General features: G+C 38.4%; 1 protein-coding gene across 1 annotated transcript in view; it reads left to right on the top strand.

Annotated features, from left to right (window-relative positions):
• Positions 1 to 19,586, top strand: part of LOC119781566 (inactive dipeptidyl peptidase 10-like) — a 107,017-nt gene that overhangs the window by 71,453 nt on the left and 15,978 nt on the right. The window contains exons 5-16 of the mRNA XM_038282066.1: positions 2,602 to 2,676; positions 5,827 to 5,879; positions 5,974 to 6,055; positions 9,240 to 9,360; positions 9,874 to 10,028; positions 13,324 to 13,421; positions 13,513 to 13,636; positions 14,402 to 14,440; positions 14,811 to 14,918; positions 16,520 to 16,611; positions 16,702 to 16,749; positions 16,838 to 16,956. Coding sequence (XP_038137994.1) covers positions 2,602 to 2,676; positions 5,827 to 5,879; positions 5,974 to 6,055; positions 9,240 to 9,360; positions 9,874 to 10,028; positions 13,324 to 13,421; positions 13,513 to 13,636; positions 14,402 to 14,440; positions 14,811 to 14,918; positions 16,520 to 16,611; positions 16,702 to 16,749; positions 16,838 to 16,956 — 1,114 coding nt within the window. The remainder of the gene's footprint in view (positions 1 to 2,601; positions 2,677 to 5,826; positions 5,880 to 5,973; positions 6,056 to 9,239; positions 9,361 to 9,873; positions 10,029 to 13,323; positions 13,422 to 13,512; positions 13,637 to 14,401; positions 14,441 to 14,810; positions 14,919 to 16,519; positions 16,612 to 16,701; positions 16,750 to 16,837; positions 16,957 to 19,586) is intronic.

The raw sequence follows: 19,586 nt of genomic DNA, 5'->3' as shown, positions 1-19,586 counted from the left end.
TTCTGTCCACACCTGCTCCCTATTAGCTGATTACTCCAGTCATTGATCTGTCTACCATATATATACTCCTCCTGTGCAGTAGAGGACGCAATGATGTCACAGTTACAGATGTAAACATGGATAGTGCCGGAGAACATCTAGCGATCTTTCCCAACCTTAAAAACGTAATCTTTTCAAGATGGTTAAACATAAACACGGCTCTCCATATCATCATCTGCCATGGTTGTTGGTTTTCTTTTCGCTTCTTTGTAGCAAGATGCAGAAAAGTGACCTATGTCAGGTATTAATGGCGTTCAGGTTGGATGAATGTGACCTGGCCGTTCAGACACAGGTCGCATTTGGAAAGATCAGATTCGCATCGGATTCAGGACCACATAGCCAAGTGGCCTAACCTGACTCCGCCAGATGGATTTGCTGGATTTGCTCTGCATATCCATCTGGAAACCTTCCGTTTAAGTAATTTTGGGAAGGGGCGAAATTACTGGTTAGCTAATTGGCCTATGTTGGTGATAGACGGGCCAAATAAACCAATAAGATCAACAAAGCATATGACGTACTAACAGAGCGACGACGAAAACACAACCACAAGCCACGCACAAGCCAATTGATAGATCAAACTCTTGCCGAAACCAGTCGGGAGAATAGCAAAAACATCTTTTCCTCTGAGAAAGGCCTCCAGAGCAGTGTTTTGCTCTTCTTTCAGTGAAGAAATACTCTGTAATTCCGATAAAACTTGCTCGATAGCCACGCTAACGCTAGTTTCATCGGCTGAAGCCGCCATGTTCTTTAGACTGAACTGTCGCGCTTCTCGTTGCGTCACACCTCAACCCGCCTCAAAGCCAACGCTGATTGGACGTTCGTTTGGTGAACGGCTCCAAATTTTCTTTAACGGAAAGTAGCCAGACTGATCTGCGAGTGAAACCTTGAAAGCCCGCGATATCAGGATGGTCTCAGGAGGCTACAAGTGGCCTGGGTCGCATTGGAAAAAATCTGATCTGTTATGTTCAGACTGCCATGAGATGATCAAATGCAGGTTGTGTATCAGCAAAAAAAAATCGGATTTGGGTCAAAGGTTCTGCTGCTGTGGGAATGTAGCAAAAGTGTTGTTGAGGGAATTGAGGGGAAATTTCATCAGAGGTCCATTCCCATTTCCACACTAAAACAAAATAAAAATGCTGCTCGAACATGAATGAATATCTGCAATTGGTGACAAGTAATTAAATCATGTGAATCCTAATTAATTTATTACATGTAAAAGTTGAAAATTCAATTCAAATTGTGCAAAATTAATTCAATTACTTTTTGCTAATTGAAGCAATTTCTTTAAGTAGTTGCTGTATTTTTTAAAAAAAAAATGCACTGTGTACATTACACAATGTAGGTTAAACTATTTATGCAGACTCACTGTCCTGGATCAGACCAAAGACAGTGGTGTTGTCTGCAGGTGTCATGATGGGATTGAGATGTCTAACCCACATGCAGAGAACACTCAGGAGACAGAGAAAAAGTTCAAAGGTTTATTGACAGAGTTTTCAAATGTGCACTGGAACTGGGTTGGTCCGACTGGTCACGGGAGGAACACCACTAAGGAGAACAGAGAGGTAGAGGATTTCCAGGGATCCAGTAGTTTGTCAGGTGATTGAGTTAATACCTGCTCAGGGACGGGACAGATCAGCAAGAGGGGGATAACCCTGAGGGTCCAGAGGTTTGTCGGCAGGCAGAGGGCTGAGGGCTATGGCAGAGACTAACCGAATGCAGGCAGGCAGATCCCAGAACTGAGTCACTTCCAGGTTTCAGGTTTTCAGACAGGTCAGGTTCTCTAGGCAGAGAGAGAGAACTGGATCAGGCCGGTTCACGCAAAAACACAGAGAAATGATCAGGCAGGTTGGCTCAGGTCTAGCTGTACCATTACTGGCTAACACTCTGGCACTGGAGTGTCAGTCCCCGCCTCCTTAAGTAGGAGTCTCCTGATGAGCAGATTGAAGACAGGTGTAGCAGTAGCTCATGCCCCCAGGAGATCTCGTGCGCCCTCTGGTGGAGAAAGTGGACAAACCTCCAGATCCCAACAGCAGGAGCTTCACAAATTGTAACTAGGTGACTTTAAAAAAAACAATTTTTGAGAGAGAACATGAATGGAGAGATACCACAACCCTGGGAAACACCAGGGCTAATGGTTATTGTGCAGAAGATTCCCTTCTTCCTTCGTCATTGCATCATCTGTCTTTCCCCGTTTGCATCCTGTACCCCTCTCCGTGGCACTCCGTAAACAGTAAATGGGCATCTCTTAAAATATGAAAAATTGGTGTAAATTATCAAAAAAAAAAAAAAAAAAAAACTATATTGAATCAGTACCAATATTGTCTATTCCATTAGTTTGGTCTGCCAAAACGTATTTCTACCTACTCACTTAGCATATCCATCTCTTAATCATTGCAACAGTGCTAATCTCTACCTCTATCACCAGATTATGTATCAGATTTGAGTTGGGATTTTGGCTTGGTCCACATGAATGATTTAATAAGAACTGTAGTGACATATTTTCAGAATTGTGTTTGCTGTCAAATTTAAAACAACATTTTATTCCTTGCCTGTTTCCTCTAGGTCTCCTTCAAAGTGGCAAAATACTCGCTGTCCCCAGATCTGAAGTATGCTCTCTTTGCGTATGATGTCAAACAGGTGAGCTTCCAATGAAAGCTGATTACCATGAATAAAGAACCCGTGAATAACAGCTGGTGTTAAGAGATTTTGCCCATTATAATCACACTAGCTCTGATTGCGATTTATCCTGAATGTTATCAGCTATTCTTGTCACCTTTTGTTTTATATCCTGGCAGATCGGCATTTTCATTGTGTGCCTATGAAATACCCTGCGGCACCATCACTCATATGCACAGCACACACGCACAAACATATCACCCAATTGTGATGTCTCTATTCATATTCACAGGCTGCTTTTTTCCTGACAAGTGATTTCCTGCCTTGGCAAAGGGTTGCTTTGATAGTTTGGATTTTAGAGGGATGGATGAATTTGTTGTGCCGCTTCTGAGCAGAGTTCTCTGGGTGAATAAATTGTACCACCTGCAACGAACAGGTCTAGATTAATTTTGTATGATTTTATTTTTTAAATAACGATTTTTCTGTATTGGTTGTGCCATCAGTCAACCTGCAGGAGGTTTTCCCTTCTCACCACAGCGAAGGTTTTCCAATCAATTTTTACACCACAAGCACTTCTCCAGAAACGCTGCAGCAGCTGATAAAGTGAAGGATGTGTGTGCTACATTATGCTCTTTGCTGATTGCCCTGTCAATATAATTTCTTGGTTTGTCAGCCTTTGTAAAAGGAAGAGTGCACCTTAAATTTAGCTTTAATTAATTGGATTCCAGCTTCATGTGTTGCTTTAGCAACAAAGAATCACCTCTTACAAAGCTTTTAGTAGCCCTCAGTTGGGTTTCTTTCAATTGCAAATTTTTTTTTTTTTTTCAGGAATGAACGGCCCGCTTCAGGTCAAACAGCAGAAGCTAAATGGGGCTTTAACTAGGCCATGCCAAATCTTGGAAATTGGGATAACTATTAACCAACATGTATTCTTATTGGATTTACACACTATTTCCACCACAGTGTTGCAGGTTTAGCCATATTAGCCACTTTAAACACATCTGAACGTATTTAAAGCAGTTTGTCTGTCCAAATGGACACATATATGATAGATATTAAAAGAGAATTTTAAGATATGCAGGATCCAAGCAGTCCTTTACCAATTCAACCCCCTACATGTGGATACTACAACAACCGTTACATTTGCAATGTTATTGAACACTTATTGAGTGTTTATTACCTTTATTTAGTGTACGAATATTAACTAATATGTTTTTAACAATGTGTTTCATTCACTTTGATTATAAAAACTTTAAGTGTATGTGTATCAGTAGCGACTTGCTTAATGTCTGACAGTACCATGTGCATTTCAATGACAACTTTTAAACTATGGAGAGGTATATGGAGTGAATGTTGTTGAGTTTTTTCCAAATTGAAATTTGTAAAAAAAAAACAAAGTGTAACCCAGAAATTAAATTTTGAAAAACGTCTTAATCAAAAAGAGGTTGTGAGTGTAACTTAGTCATTTTCTCAATTTCAATTTTTTTCAAAATTTATATTTAATATTTACTTTTTTCTTTCTAAATTCTTCTTTACTATATTTTATTTTGTCTCATTTGAGTATATCAAATTTGTCTTTTTCAAACTGAGTTTAATGCTCTGCATTCCTATAGGGTACAAGCGACGACGATCTCTCATTTGTCTGCATAGACACAGGCAAAAACATTTTGATCAGTGTTAAAGGTACACTATGCAACCGGTGTTGATTTTCCAGCGAGGCTCCCCCCAGAGGGCGAAAGTAAAAGTGCACTGTCGTAAATATGCACAGCTGTTCTCCTGGTTTCTCCGTCAAGCCAGGCGCGGTTGTTTTGAGCTTAGCAACGAATGACTAATGCTGCGTTCACACTGGACGTAGCTGGGGCGACAGAAGCAGCGAGTTTACATGCAAAGTCAATGGTTGACGCGCGTCAAGGCGCAGCAAAAGGTCCAGCGGCGCGTTTTGAGCAGCAGGCGCAGCACGTCTGAGCAGCTGAAGCAGCGCATCGGGTGCGTTTAACGCAGGGAGAGAGACACAGCGCTGATGATCACTCCTCTTAAACAGTTTATTGACGCCTAAATTAACTTAAAATGCAGAAATCTGCCGGCAGAATATGCAGTTTGTATTATTTAGATGAAAAACACCTACAAGCTGCCGCGGTGAACCGCTGCTGATGAAGGGATCCATACTGTCGGCGCATCCCTGGTATGTGGGGGTCTGAGCGGCTCCGACAGAAAAAATATTGAAGGCAGGATAATAATCTGAATGAACTGACTGCACTGATTACGTTTTCAGGTGTATTTTCTCACTTAAACACATATTAAAACTACTTTATTCCCACTGATCACAGCAAATATAGCTGCAAGGCAGAGAAAGGTTAGTGAAGCTCCGCCCAATGCGCCTCAGACACACTTTTGCACCGCGCAGCCAGAGCAGCAAAGCTGCTTCAGCCGCGTCAGAACAAACTGGTACAAGCAGCAAAAATGAAGCAGCAGACGTGCTTTTGCTGCGTGAACGTAGCATTACTGTACAAAGATTGCCACTGTGCTAGCAACGAGAATGCTTTTAACTGATGGGTGTAGCAGTTCTCGCCGTAAAGCAAGACTGACTCTCACGAGACTTCTGAGCCTGTGGGTGCGGGTCGGTGCTCCTGCAATTGCAAGTGCAGTATTTCCCCCACAGACCACCGGGGTGGCCGAGAATACCTTTGTTCAACCTGAAATGACTCATTTAGTCATCCAAAACGTTATGGAACACATTAATTAACTGAAAAATGTTGCATAGTGTGCCTTTAAGTAAAGAGAATGTAATCTGAAAAAGACAATTTGTTTAACAATAATGTTTTAAAAAATTTTAATTTGGAAAAAAAAAATATTCTAACTGCCATATTTGCATTTTAAATCAATCCGGCTTTATTTTAAATCAATATCGCAATATTGGTATTTTCCAATTGATACAGATATCATCTACTGAAATATTTGACATAATCCATCTTTCTCTCGAGTACGCCTCATCTCCATGTAAATATAAGATATGATGCTGTATTTATTTACTTTATGTCATCTACTTTATTACTTTCATGAACGTCCCAGCATTATTAGCCGCTGCTGTTATGTTTGCTCAGAGCGGCTGATATGAAAAAGCATCAATATCTTGTCAGTGTTTACATTTTGTCGTCTCTTTTCTTATTGCAGGTGTACAGATACTCATACACAGCGTCTTATATTGTGTACAACATCGACACGAGGTGAGGCTGCGTGAGCACTTCTGTCTGAGCTTGAACCTGGTTGTGTTGAGGAACTAACAGATGGTGGGTTTTTGATGCTGTTGTGTTTTGTCAGGGAAGTATGGGAGCTGAACCCACCAGAGGTTCCGAACTCTGTACTCCAACATGCAGCCTGGGGAAGGCAGGGAAGGCAGCTGGTGAGACGTGTCTCTGTTTTTCCCCTCTTTCCTTACTTCAGTTATTGGTACAAATCCTCTGTCTCTCCGATGGGATCTCCTCCAGTGATGTAACTGTGTCCAGAACAAAAATATTGTCTGTTTACATCCTCCTGTCTGAGAGCTTTCATGTTCATGTCTACCTTATATCCGACTCACGCTGCTTATTGAGCCAAGAAAGTTTTAGCAATACTTTTTCGCAATTAAATCAGAAAATCTAAAATTACTGCAGTTTCAGCTGAATATTCTGACTTCATAATTACTCCAAATAAGGAACCTAAGCAATTATATTAACAGTATTCACTTAAACTGAAACATAAAACCATTTTAAATGGCAAAATTAACTGATCCCATTGATCCATTTAAAGGTTTTGCCAATAATAAATAATCACAAGATCACCAGTAAAATAATTTTTTTCTCTCCTGATGAACAGTTAATTATTGCCCACTATTGTGGATAGCTTAACATTAGAAAGAAACAATATTCTTTTTAAATAAAGCATGTAAACTCATCATATCATGCAAAATATTGGGTCCTTTGATGGAGGTTATATTCTTAAAGTCCTTCATTTTGCTTTTTTAAGTCTTTTTAGTCACTAAAAGAAAATATATGATGAAATAATGCCTTTAGCTCCACATGGCAATATTTTTTTAATGAATTAAAGCTGCTTTTTTGTCCAAGTTGAAGAAAAACACTTGCCTTTAAAGCAAATCCACCTCTCCCCATCTGGGTGCCACATATTTCATTAGGATTTCATGACTTATACGTTAAAAAGCAAAAAAACAAAAAAAGAGAAAAAGGTTAAGATTAGATGTTAAAAGAGCCACTTTGTCTAAACCTTTCACAGAAATCATTGTGCCCTGTTTCACATCACCGTTCAAGGATCGGAGGGAGTGGGTGTTTGTTTTATCAAAGGTCAGGGAGGAGCTTCTGCTCAGATAAAAGAACTAAAATAATGAGAATTTCTCAGACATGCATCATAGAGAGATTTTCTATTGTGTTTTTTTTCTATTCAAGCTAAATTCCACATATGGTTTTGATGTAGAAATAGCATTATAACACTTTTTAATAACACTTTTTTATTATAACAAGATTTTTAAATGAAAATACCCTTTAAAATATTAGTAAAATCATTCAAAACTTGTTGAAAATGAGCAGCCACCAATCTTTGCAGTTAGATAATAAACCAAAGTTTAAAATCCTTATTCTAGATGAATATGTGGGCCCAAAGTAATGTGTAAAATTGTTGCGGATGTGTTTTTATATTCCCTCTGGTGTTGACTTGGAAAAAAAAAAAACAATAATAATCAATACCTCTCAATCTACCCCCTTAATCTGAAGCAACTTTCCTTGTGTTATAGGTTTTAACTGCTTAGTTCAATGTTAATGTTTTATAGCTTTAAATCATTGCTTTGTGATCCTGACCTTAAATCCTTTTTAATTCTTGTTATTTATTCTGTAACAGCTGCAGATTTCCATAATTATTTTACTAATGTTTTAGATAGCAGCTGTGGTCACCCCCTTTTTAACATCCTCTATAGGTTCTTATAGGTTTTAATAAAAGCAATTCTACTGATGTTATGAAGAAAGACTTCTCTTAAGATATGCTAATAGGTTATAAAGGAGTTTCAAATGCTGTTACTTCTTTATAACCAAAACAATGGATTTGTTTTTGATTTAGCTGTTATTATAGGGTTCCATGATTAAATATCGCTTCTATTTAGGATTAACTGAATTAAAAAGTTAGATGTCCATGTTCCCTTGCCGTGAATGACTTTGGTCTGATCAAAATTAATTTCTCTTGTAATCCATGATGTTTGAGCTGTTTTACATATGCTTTAGAGTAGCAATGTGAATTGGCAAGAATTTAGTGACACAATTTCTATCACGAAACAATTTATCCCCATGCATTATCAAAATGAATATATCGCAATTTTTTTTTTTTTTTTTTTTTTTTTAAGCTTTGGAAAAAAACACAGCTAAATTTTAAGATCTTAAAAACAAAACATAAAAAATATAATAATTATTGGCTCTTAGGCACTTTGCTGCTAACTAGTGGCTGGAGGTTTTACGGTTATATAAAATCAAGACAATGACATTAATGTTTGCCTGGAAATATAATATTTCTGTGGTAGAGAAAAATGAAAAGGTGCAAAAAATAAAATCTAGTATTAAAAAAACAAGTATCTTACCTTGATTTGATCAGGTAAATAAAATTTGCCAAAAATAATAAGAAAATGTATGTTTAAAATAGGCAGAAAGAACTCCATTATCATGTTTCAAATTTCACCTTATTTTACTCCACGAGAAGATAATCTTATTTACCTTACTTTACCTACTTAAATTAATGGAAAATTGTCAAAGTTCTGGTTCTTTTATGTTTCCTTTTGAGTGTTCAGTTTTACTTTGTTCCATGTTTTCTAGTTTTAGTGGTTTAAATCTTATTTTGTTGTGTTTTCTGGTTATTTTCAGTTTTAAGGTTTTATTTGTTGCCCAATACTGCCCTCTTGTGTTCTCCTTTTCCCCAGCGCCTTTCCTGTCTGCTCTCATTACACCTGCTCCCAATCTGCTCATTAGTCCTCTCTTTGTTCAGTCTACCATTAATAAACTCCTTAGGCAGTTTCTCAGTGCTGGTTCCTCGTCTAACTTCCTCCAACTCCGTCTCTCTGAGTCTTCCTTGTCGTGATTGTTTTTCCCCTGATGTCTCCATGGTTTCTGGTTTGTTTGCCTTTTTTCATGTTTGATTTTTGGATTTTTGGATTTCTGCCTCAGTTGTTTGTTAACACCTCATTAAATCCACAAGAAACTCACCTCTGCCTCCCTGCCTCTGCATTTGGGTCATCTAACCACAAACAAATCCTTACAGAAAATACACTTTCCTTAACGAAATTGTACTTATTTATAGATCAGTTTTTGCAGTGTATAAATAGAAATAGTTACACATTAGGAGGGACTTAACTTCCATATTGAAATATAATTACTACAAAGCAAAAGTCTAGTCTAATTATAATTCTCAAACTAGGGTATTCAGGTTTAGGGTGGTTAAAAAGCTATGACATAGGATTGGAAAAGGACTGCACGGGGTTAGTGGGCTGGAAAAATCTAATCAAGGGGGACAAACATCAGATTATGATAAGAACTTCAATGTTCTTCTTTTCTCTCCAGGTCTACATCTTTGAGAACAACATCTACTATCAATCAGATGTGAAGACCAGCTCTCTGAGAATCACCTCCTCCGGGATGGAAGGAGTCATCTTTAATGGGATAGCAGACTGGTTATATGAAGGTAAGTTTATTTCTGACATTTTTCCAGATGTTTTGGGTAAAAATAAGAAAACTATGGCTTTAATGGGGGATTAATGTGAACTAAATGGACGCAAAATCTTGATATTTCTCCTTTTTTCAGATATCTCACTCTTGAAAGTGACACAGTCTTCAGCAGATATAATTTACTGTTAAATCTCAGCTTTTCCAAAGCTTTGTTTCTGGCATTCAGAATGCAGGAGAGCAGATGAGGCAAACTAAACAGATTAGTGATGAAAATTCAACAAGAGTTGGCAATCCTTGAAGTGGCTGTGAAGGCTTTGCTCAGGCAATAGCATCAAAAGAAAAAAAAATTAACTGGCAGTTGAAGGATGTTTAGAGATTCAGCTTTTAGATTTGTTTATGCTTCAAAGTATTATCACTCTGGTGGTATTTTTGACTAATCATGGGACTCCAGTGGGGGGCGGCTTTCATAACTAACCTGCCAATTACAGACAAGAGAGGGGAATTTAAGAGATTTTGTTTTTCTTATCAGAGGAGATTTTGCACTCACACTTGGCTCACTGGTGGTCGCCTGATGGAGAGCGACTAGCGTTTCTGAGAATTGATGACACCCTGGTGCCCAACATGACCCTGCCTCAGTTCACCGGCAGCACTTACCCCAGAGGAATACAGTATCCTTATCCAATGGTAAGGCTGGAAAAAAATAAAGCAAAAGAAAAAAAAATATGTATTTGTAATGACATTAATATCCATTTCATTAAATGTTGCATTTGATTTTTACCTTAAAATAATATTTTGTGGGGTTTTTAGAAGATGCTGAAGATGCTTGGAGATTTTTTTAAGAGTAAAACAAACAAAAGATTAACCTACCCACTTACCTTCATAGACTCAGATTTTTATTTATATAGAAATAGATTAAATTATAATTAAAAAAAGTTGTGTCTTGGCTCACCAGGTTAAAGGATGGGGATTTAGACCCTCAAACTCATGGAGGCAGAAAAAAGATCAATAAGGCACGTCAATAAACAAGAAATTGTAAAAAGAAAAGATAAAAATAAAATAAAATCATAGCGCAAAAATAAACTAAAGAGAGTAGCCTTTCTGCTTTTAACAAACAGGACACAAGAAGACTTTCATGTCATATTTTAAAGTCTTTTAAAATAAAACTCTTAAGACTTCATAAAGGTAATTAAAAGCCTTTCATTCGATGTAATACCACAGTTGGCCATTATTACCTAAATACTAAACAATAAACTTAGTAAGTAAAATCAGCTAATGTGTACTTAAATGAAACAAATTTAGCTAAGGAAAATAAGCTTGCATTAAGCTCATAGAAGAACTTCAAATAAGCAATTTGAGGTTCAACTTAAATAAATCATGGTAGATTAAGCAAAAATAAATGTCAGGTAAATGAAAAGAACCAGAACTAAATTGATCTAAGTAAACCAAAGCTTAACTAAGCTAAGCTATAATGTATGCTATGCAAAATTTAACTTTTGTAAAACTGAGGTAAAGGCTAGATTTATACCACAGTTTATCAGGTCAAGTTTTAGGGGAAGTTTTTCTCACATCTTGACATAAAATTATATTAGTGATTTGGAGATTAGTTGGAATCTTGACACCAATTTTTGGAGGTAGCTACCAATAAGGCTGATGAAAAAACTTAGTCTTTAAAAATTTATTTCTGTGATATCATTGGAAAATGTTAAGATGTTTGGATAAGATGTATCTGACTGTTTTAGTGATCCCTACCAACCAGGACTATGAGTAACTTTGGGTTTAACTGTAAATTTCGCGTCATTGACAATTTTTGTCAGCAGATGGGTCCAGAACCTTGTCACCATCTTGTTTCCACTGAAACAGACTGTTGGAGCCCATTCTAATGACTTATTGTACCCTAAAAAGCGTGGGCACCTTATAAAGACCCCATAAAATATGGTAGTTTAATAATAATTACTACTGTAAGTATGTAAGCATTTTCCATAAACCAAAATGTAAAAGGAACCAACAAATAAACAAGTTAGATGGGTACCTACATACATTTACAGACTCCAATAGACTCCACATCTCTGCAGGCTGACAAATATAAACACTGAGCGACATCTTGTGATTTAGGCCAAAAATAACACCACAATCAACAGATTGTGGAAAAACTCTTAAATTGCTGTCAATCTTGAATGAGAAGAGGCTTTTTAAAAGTAGAACACAGCTGTGTAAATTTGAGTTGGATTGAATATTAGATGCAAGTGGAGAGGCATGTAAAAATTGCAGATGTTGTCTTATTTTCCACGTCAACCGTACCATATTGGCCGCAAATCTGGATCCGGCTCCAAACACTAAGTTCTCAAATAACAGGAACTCACAGTTTCTTCCTACATCTAACATAAACACGAATGGTTCTCACAACTAATTAGCAGCTTAAGTGCTGGAATGTCCAGCCTGATTGATTAGCAGCCTGCCATGTGAATACAGGTTACCCACTGAGAGTCCCCAATGTGGAATTGGCTGCAAGATGTTAAAGATACCCAAAGAAGACTAACTTAAAACAGAAATTACACTCACCGGCCACTTTATCAGGTACCCCATGCTAGTAAAGGGTTGGACCCCTTTTGCCTTCAGAACTGCCTCTATTCTTCGTGGCATAGATTCAACAAGGTGCTGGAAGCATTCCTCAGGGAGTTTGGTCCATATTGACATGATGGCATCACACAGTTGCCGCAGATTTGTCGGCTGCACATCCATGATGCGATTCTCCCATTCCACCACATCCCAAAGATGCTCTATTGGATTGAGATCTGGTGACTGTGGAGGCCATTTTAGTACAGTGAACTCATTGTCATGTTCAAGAAACCAGTCTGAGATGATTCCAGCTTTATGACATGGCGCATTATCCTGCTGAAAGTAGCCATCAGAAGTTGGGTACATTGTGGTCATAAAGGGATGGACATGGTCAGCAACAATACTCAGGTAGGCTGTGGCGTTGCAACGATGCTCAATTGGTACCAAGGGGCTCAAAGAATGCCAAGAAAATATTCCCCACACCATGACACCACCACCACCAGCCTGAACCGTTGATACAAGGCAGGATGGATCCATGCTTTCATGTTGTACACGCCAAATTCTGACCCTACCATCCGAATGTCGCAGCAGAAATTGAGACTCATCAGACCAGGCAACGTTTTTCCAATCTTCTATTGTCCAATTTCGATGAGCTTGTGCAAATTGTAGCCTCAGTTTCCTGTTCTTAGCTGAAAGAAGTGGCACCCGGTGTGGTCTTCTGCTGCTGTAGCCCATCTGCCTCAAAGTTTCACATACTGTGCGTTCAGAGATGCTCTTCTGCCCACCTTGGTTGTAACGGGTGGTTATTTGAGTCACTGTTGCCCTTCTATCAGCTCGAACCAGTCTGGCCATTCTCCTCTGACCTCTGGCATCAACAAGGCATTTCCGCCCACAGAACTGCCGCTCACTGGATGTTCTTTCTTTGTCGGACCATTCTCTGTAAACACTAGAGATGGTTGTGCGTGAAAATCCCAGTAGATCAGCAGTTTCTGAAATACTCAGACCAGCCCTTCTGGCACCAACAATCATGCCACGTTCAAAGTCACTCAAATCACCTTTCTTCCCCATACTGACGCTCGGTTTGAACTGCAGGAGATTGTCTTGACCATGTCTACATACCTAAATGCACTGAGTTGCTGCCATGTGATTGGCTGCTTAGAAATTAAGTGTTAACGAGCAGTTGGACAGGTGTACCTAATAAAGTGGCCGGTGAGTGTATTCTTTTAGAAGAAATTAACCCTCAACAACCTCCGTCTTGAGATGGCCAAAATACCACATTAGTCACATGAAATCTACCAATAGGGAAATATCAGGGACTACTCCAGACTTTTTTTCTTTTCTTGCTCTGTTGGAGCTCAATGTTCCGCAGGCTTCCTGTTTTCCCTCCTATGGCTCATCTGTGTGTTTATGTTTATTACTTAAGGCAGGCCAGAGGAACCCGACTGTCAAGCTGTTTGTGGTCAACCTGTTTGGCATTACGAACACTCAGGAGCTGCATCCTCCAGATCAGATCAGACTCAGGTGGCGACACATAGCAAAAGCATCCACATCGCATGGGAGCGTGACACCATCCAGTCCTCTTATTCTGTTTTTTCCTTTCCACAATCTGCAGAGATTTCTACATAACCATGGTGAAGTGGATTGATCACACGCGCCTCGCCGTGCTGTGGGTCAACCGTCCTCAGAATGCCTCACTTCTGACGGTGTGTGAGGCCACGACTGGAGTCTGTCACCAGGTAGGTTTCCTTTCATGCATTTGTTATTGGGGGCAATTCTTTGCATTTAAATTTTAGATCATTGTGTTTTAAAAATCATAAAAAACAAAATAAGATGTATTTTCTTTGATGGCTTTGGGGAAATTTGGATAAAGAATGAATAGCTGAACAAGAGCAGAAAGCCTCTCCAGTGGTTTTATTATGCTTGGAGTATTTATTGCGCTAAATGTTTTCTGAACGTCTCCAAAGGTGGAAAAAATAAGGAAAACTCCTCAACTTTTAAAGTTTATTAAACAATATCTGGCTTTTGTGAAGCATTTTTCTTCTGGTTCTATCAAAGTGTTGTGTTGTTTAGTTGAGTTTGAAGGTCTAAATGCTTTTTGTTATTGTCTAAAATCCATTTAAAGCAGATAAAAGAGAAGGGTATTCAAAAATAAAATGTTAACTCTTTACTCATTACTCCATAAAAATGGGTAAATTGTAACCTTATTTTTCACCTTTTTTGAAATATTAAAATCTTTTCAGCTAATTTATGCCCCTTTTATAAATAATTTTAAAAAGTAGTTTAAAAAAATATCATTCTGACCTTTTATGAGACTTTTTTAAAATTTATTTTTGATATATTTTCTTTTTTCCTTTGATTTTATATCATATTCTGTATCTATGTGTTTATTTTTTTCTCTTGCCTGAAAAGTACAAACTTTTGTTTGAACTTATCTTTATTCAAACCTTGCACACATGTTAAAACTTTAATCTTGAGGATTAAAGTTTCTTTCTTCCCTTCAGAGACACGAAGAGACCTCAGAGACATGGCTTACCAGGCAGGTAAATAAAGACATTTAAATTCTAAAGTAGTTTTTTAGTTAAAGCTATTTGATGTGTAGACAGAGAGATGCGAATCAGTATTCATTTATTCTATCTGAATAAAAGATCCTCTCAGATCTAAAAGATTCTTTTTAACCTTGAAAATTCAAAACAATTGCAGAATTTGCCCAAATGAAGCAAAAATCTAAAGCTTTTCTTCTCAAACTAAACAGCATCGATAACTTAATTAAAACATTTTAGGGAATTATATAAAAAATCACAAAAAAATATTATAGAAATTAAATCAAAGACTGTAGCATCCATAGTATCCACATATTTGTAGGCAGCATTCACTCTGCAAGTGTGTCGATTTCCCCATTTCTCCCCACAGAGTCAGGAGCCGCTGTTCTCTGAGGACCTGAGCAAGATTTTCCTCACTCTTCCTGTCAAACATGGAGGTCACACAGATGTCCACCACATCACCATGTTCTCTAGAAAGGTGACTAATAATATACCTTCTTTTTTCTCCTTGCTCTTTCCATTCCATTCCTGTCCTCCAACAGTCGGAAATATCCACATCATAAGTCTCGAAGCAGGAGAAAGGATTTATTTTCAGGGTGATCTTATCATTGCGAGCTTTGATTTTAATCCTAGTCGGTCCACTGCAGCTGCTTTTTCAAACAAAAAGCAGCTGCCTCTTCTGTAATTTAAATCAAATACTTTCAAGGCAACATGTTCATGTTTCCAACCTGTATTCTGCTGCTAGGTGTAATTTGACCTTGCCGTCACTCATAAGGTAGAACTAAGACAGATAAACCTGCTGTAAAAATCAAAAATGGAGAAAAACCTCACATTAAACAGACAAGAATAATTTGGTTAAACAAGACAGATAGTTGGTAATTTGACCATGTGGAGAAAAGTTTTGGTAACTCAAATTGTATTATTAGGTCCTTGAGGGTGCTATATTTATGTTACCGGGCATTTTTATATAAACGTTTGAAATTTTGCCATATTTGATATAAAACTATGTATTTGACTCGCACTAATGAAGGAATTTTGGATAAAATTACGGTAAAGTTCTGTAAATGTCTATTATATAGACATGCCAATCTAGCGAGTCGAGTTACGGAAAGTACTACAATGCTAACCTACAAAAATGTAGGTTAGCATTGTATAACTTGTTCTATCAAATTATGTCTGAGGTCAGTGTAATGCTTTTATATTGGGTTTAGTTGCACTTTAAAGGCCACTTTATGCTTCTGAGGCATAGCCTCTGCACACTAACAAATCTGTATCTCTGCTCGACCACACCCCCCACGCAGAGGTTCTGCAACTGTTGTTGCGCACCTCAAAAAAATCCTGACTATGCGTCGGACGGTCGCAATCCCGTGCAGATCTCAAGCGGAAGTGCACAGACAAAAAGCAGCTGTGATTGGTCCTTGGTATGCCATTCCGGCTGTCTTTGTGGTCGTCCTTCTCGATCCGATGCCGGGGCGCGCCATTTAGAAAAAACCAAGGAACAACTACAATGGATAACTACGACAAAAGGTTAATCGAGGAGGTTCGGAAGTACAACCACTTGTACGATGCCTCAAACAAATTATATAAAGTTGCCAAGGTGTCTGCCAAAATGAAGTTCTTGTGACCATCTGCTGAAGTTCTCGTGAGTTCTCGAATAGGCCCTTGCACTTTGGAGGAAAACTGCTGTGCGTCCCTAGGAATTCCAGACCGACGGTCCAGAAGCATACCAGCAAAACTGGTTCGCGACCAGACCCAAGCGACATTGATGTGTGCAGTTGCAGAAGTATAATCTGCCCTTTAGCCTCTGACTGTCCTGAAGACATGACCTACCACCTGTTGTAAAAGGTATTAGCTTTGCCTTAAAGCTTGGCCACCAATTTTAAGCAAACTCACCCATCTTGCAAGAACCTTCAACCGAACTTCCAACTAAATATTAGTGAAGGGTTGTGTGTGCGTGTGTATTTAGTTTTGGCCATGCATGTATTATTTTAATCTGTTGTTTCTTTATCCGTCCCCTTAGAAGAGTTTGTGTTTATCAATAAAGAACATCTTCCCAAAAGTTCTTCTTTTCTGTTCCAGTCAAGAAGCGAGCCAGTTGAAGTTCGCCATTTAACATATGGAAACTGGGACGTGGTCAGAATCGTAACTTATGACGAGCTCAAAAATATCATGCAAGTATCCAGCTGTGCTCCCGGTGTCATTTTTTCTGTACCTATTTGAATGCTTCTTTTCCAAACTGATGCTACTTTTCTTCTTCACAGATACTTCCTGAGTTCAGAGGAAGCTCCACAGCAAAGGCATTTATACAGGTAAAGCCCTTTCATTGCTCTCTAAGTTAGTTTCACCGTGTTCAGAAATGGTTTTGGGTGACTTTTTTGTCCAAATTTTCTCCTGCAGTTTGTCGACTGATGGTTCCTCTTCAAGGCGATGCCTCACCTGTAGACTGAAGGAAGGGTGCAGTTTCTATGACGTCGACATCAGTCCAAATGCTCAAAATGCCATCCTCCACTGTCAAGGTCTTAGTTGTTCACCTCTCCTTTCAAATATATTGGTTGAATGAACATTGATCTGTTTGAACGAAAGTGTCTTAATCAAATTTAAAGGTGGTTTATTGAAAATACAGGAGTACTTTCTACTGAAAAGCAAAAGCAAATGCCAATTTTGTCAGCAGTAGCTCTGTTGATGACTGCTACTTTGGTCTGTCATCTGCTTCAGGGTAAATCTGAATTTCTTTGAACTCTTAAAACAGTTCAAACAATCGAACAGATTCCTGATAAACCCCCATTAAACCTACAATCCTACTATCCTACAACCAATTTGAAATATCTACTTGTCAAATATAGCCAGTGATTCGTCTACTGAGTAATTAGTTCTGTTTTCTATATTACAAGAGGAAAACTAAGACACCAAATCCAGGTAGGAAAGCAGACATCCGTTGGGTGACATTGTCCTGAGGATCTGTTGTTATTTTCCACTAAGTGCTGGGTTCACATTGGAGTGTGCTCCCAGTGGGATATGTCCAGACGACCTCCAAACGAAGGTTTTGGGGAGACATCCTATGCATTGCCTGAACCACCTCAGCTGACTCCCATATAAAGGAGAACATATTTTTATCTCAAGGGCTGAGTCAAGCTTTCCTATATAGTGGATGTACTTTTCTGCACAATCTATTTTTTAAGACAGGAAGGGTCAGAACATACTGTAGATGTGTTAAGAGCTCTACAATACCCTTTTACACTTGTTACTTAGAAGGCTCACTTGTGACGTGCAAAGAGCAGTCAACTATTATGAAATGTTTATTTTCAAAAGGGAGTTATGGTTAAATACTACAAAGGAGAAGGGTGGAAAGACAAAGCCTTTACAAGGTCCAAACCAGAACCAAGCTTGATCTTGTACCAAGAATGGGGACAAAGCTCAGGCTTTGGTAGAAACGGAAGCAGAAAGAACAGTAATCAAGTAATCAAGTCACCTTGGACCTTATTCAGTTGGAAGGTAATCATCACACTACACCTCTGAGAACTTACCAAGATTTCCTCTGGTTTGCTTGAAACATCCAGGTCACCACTTTTCGCAAGTATAGGTTCTTTAGACGGTTAACCAAATATGCCCAGGGTAGCGCCATTCACAGAAACAACTGCCTTTATTGGGTTTAAAGCCTGGAAATGGGGCCAGCATTGCCTGTATGCTTTAGAATTATTAGAACCAAGCTAGGTAAATGCATCTGTGCTTATACACAAATGACAAAATCCTCCTTTTTTTTTCTACCTTGGAAATATTTTACCACTTATTAGATAAGCTATGGCGGAAACTACAGTTGGCACTCCATCAATTCATCTTCTACTGCTTAAACCATTAGGGTGATGGTGGGGCTAGCAGGTTGCTAGTCCATCACAGGGCAACACACAGACACAACCATTCACACTCACAATTTAGAGACGCCAATTAACAGTCATGTTTTTGGACTGCTGCAAACTCCATGAAGAAAGATGGGAATGAAACCCTGCAAACTCATAGAAAACCGGTACAACATCCTCCAAAGCATAGCATAGAGCAGATATGTGTACAATTTCAATATTGGTCAATAATTTCTGCTGTTAGATACAACAAAATACAGCCCGGTGCTTTATGATTGTCTTGGATTTAAGACAATAGAATGAGATAAACACAAATTTAAAGAAAATCCAATCCATTTAAATGTCCTGACGGAATATAATGGCTGGATTAGAAAAGGAGTCGTAATGTGGAATTTTACAATCCTTCTGAAATTCAAAAAAATCTAATTTTGGGAAAAAAGATTTTTCACAGCTTATTTGGAGACTGTTTCGTACCCCTGTTTCTCTAAAACAACAATTTCATTAGGGTTGTTGGAAAAAATGTATTTGGCCATATATTGTAATTTTTCGCTGCCCAATATTGAATCGATCTGCAAGTTCCTAATATCGATTTTCAAAAAATATAAAAAAATTTTTTACCTATGGTAGATAGAGCTGTGGAACCTTTTTGCTGTGTCACCGCCGCGCCATATCTGTAGTTAAGGCAGTCACAAGAGAAGACGTAGATAGAGTCATACCAGAAACAAAATTGATACAGTACTTGCTTTTTTTTATCCATACATTTCATTTTGATAGCTGGGGAAAAATATCGCGATATATAGTGATTTTTAGGGATGCACGATATTGGGATTTTGGCCGATATCCGATATGCCGATATTTTAAAACTCATGTAGCCGATAACCGATATCGATACCGATGTTAAAGCTGGACAAAAATAAGTAGTCATTGAAAATAGCAGTTTTGTTATCCATTTCTGACACTTTGAAAAATAATATACTCAAATATATTTTCTAGTGCTGTCAAAATTATCGCGTTATTAACGCGTTAACGCGAGGCCATTTTAACGGCGATAATTTTTTTAACGCGAGATTAACGCTATGTGGTTTTATGGTACAATTTTCCAAGTGCATCCCGCTGCAGCCTGCGGGAAGGCGGGGCTATTTTCCCCCAGTCTATGCATTTCTCATAGGCTTCCAGAGCGGAGCTCCTCAAGGAAAAAAGACGCTCATACACTGGGTGGCGCTAGTGCCTTTTCTTTAAGCCCCACCACCAACAAACAAGTTGAGTGTCTGGTAACTAGTAGCAACCTGAAA

The sequence above is a fragment of the Cyprinodon tularosa genome, unplaced genomic scaffold, assembly GCF_016077235.1.
Source record: "Cyprinodon tularosa strain WSP-4 unplaced genomic scaffold, ASM1607723v1 ctg18, whole genome shotgun sequence".
Classification (NCBI taxonomy): Eukaryota; Metazoa; Chordata; class Actinopteri; order Cyprinodontiformes; family Cyprinodontidae; genus Cyprinodon; species Cyprinodon tularosa.
Note: the sequence above shows the minus strand (reverse complement) of the source record. Positions and strands in the feature narration are given on the sequence as shown.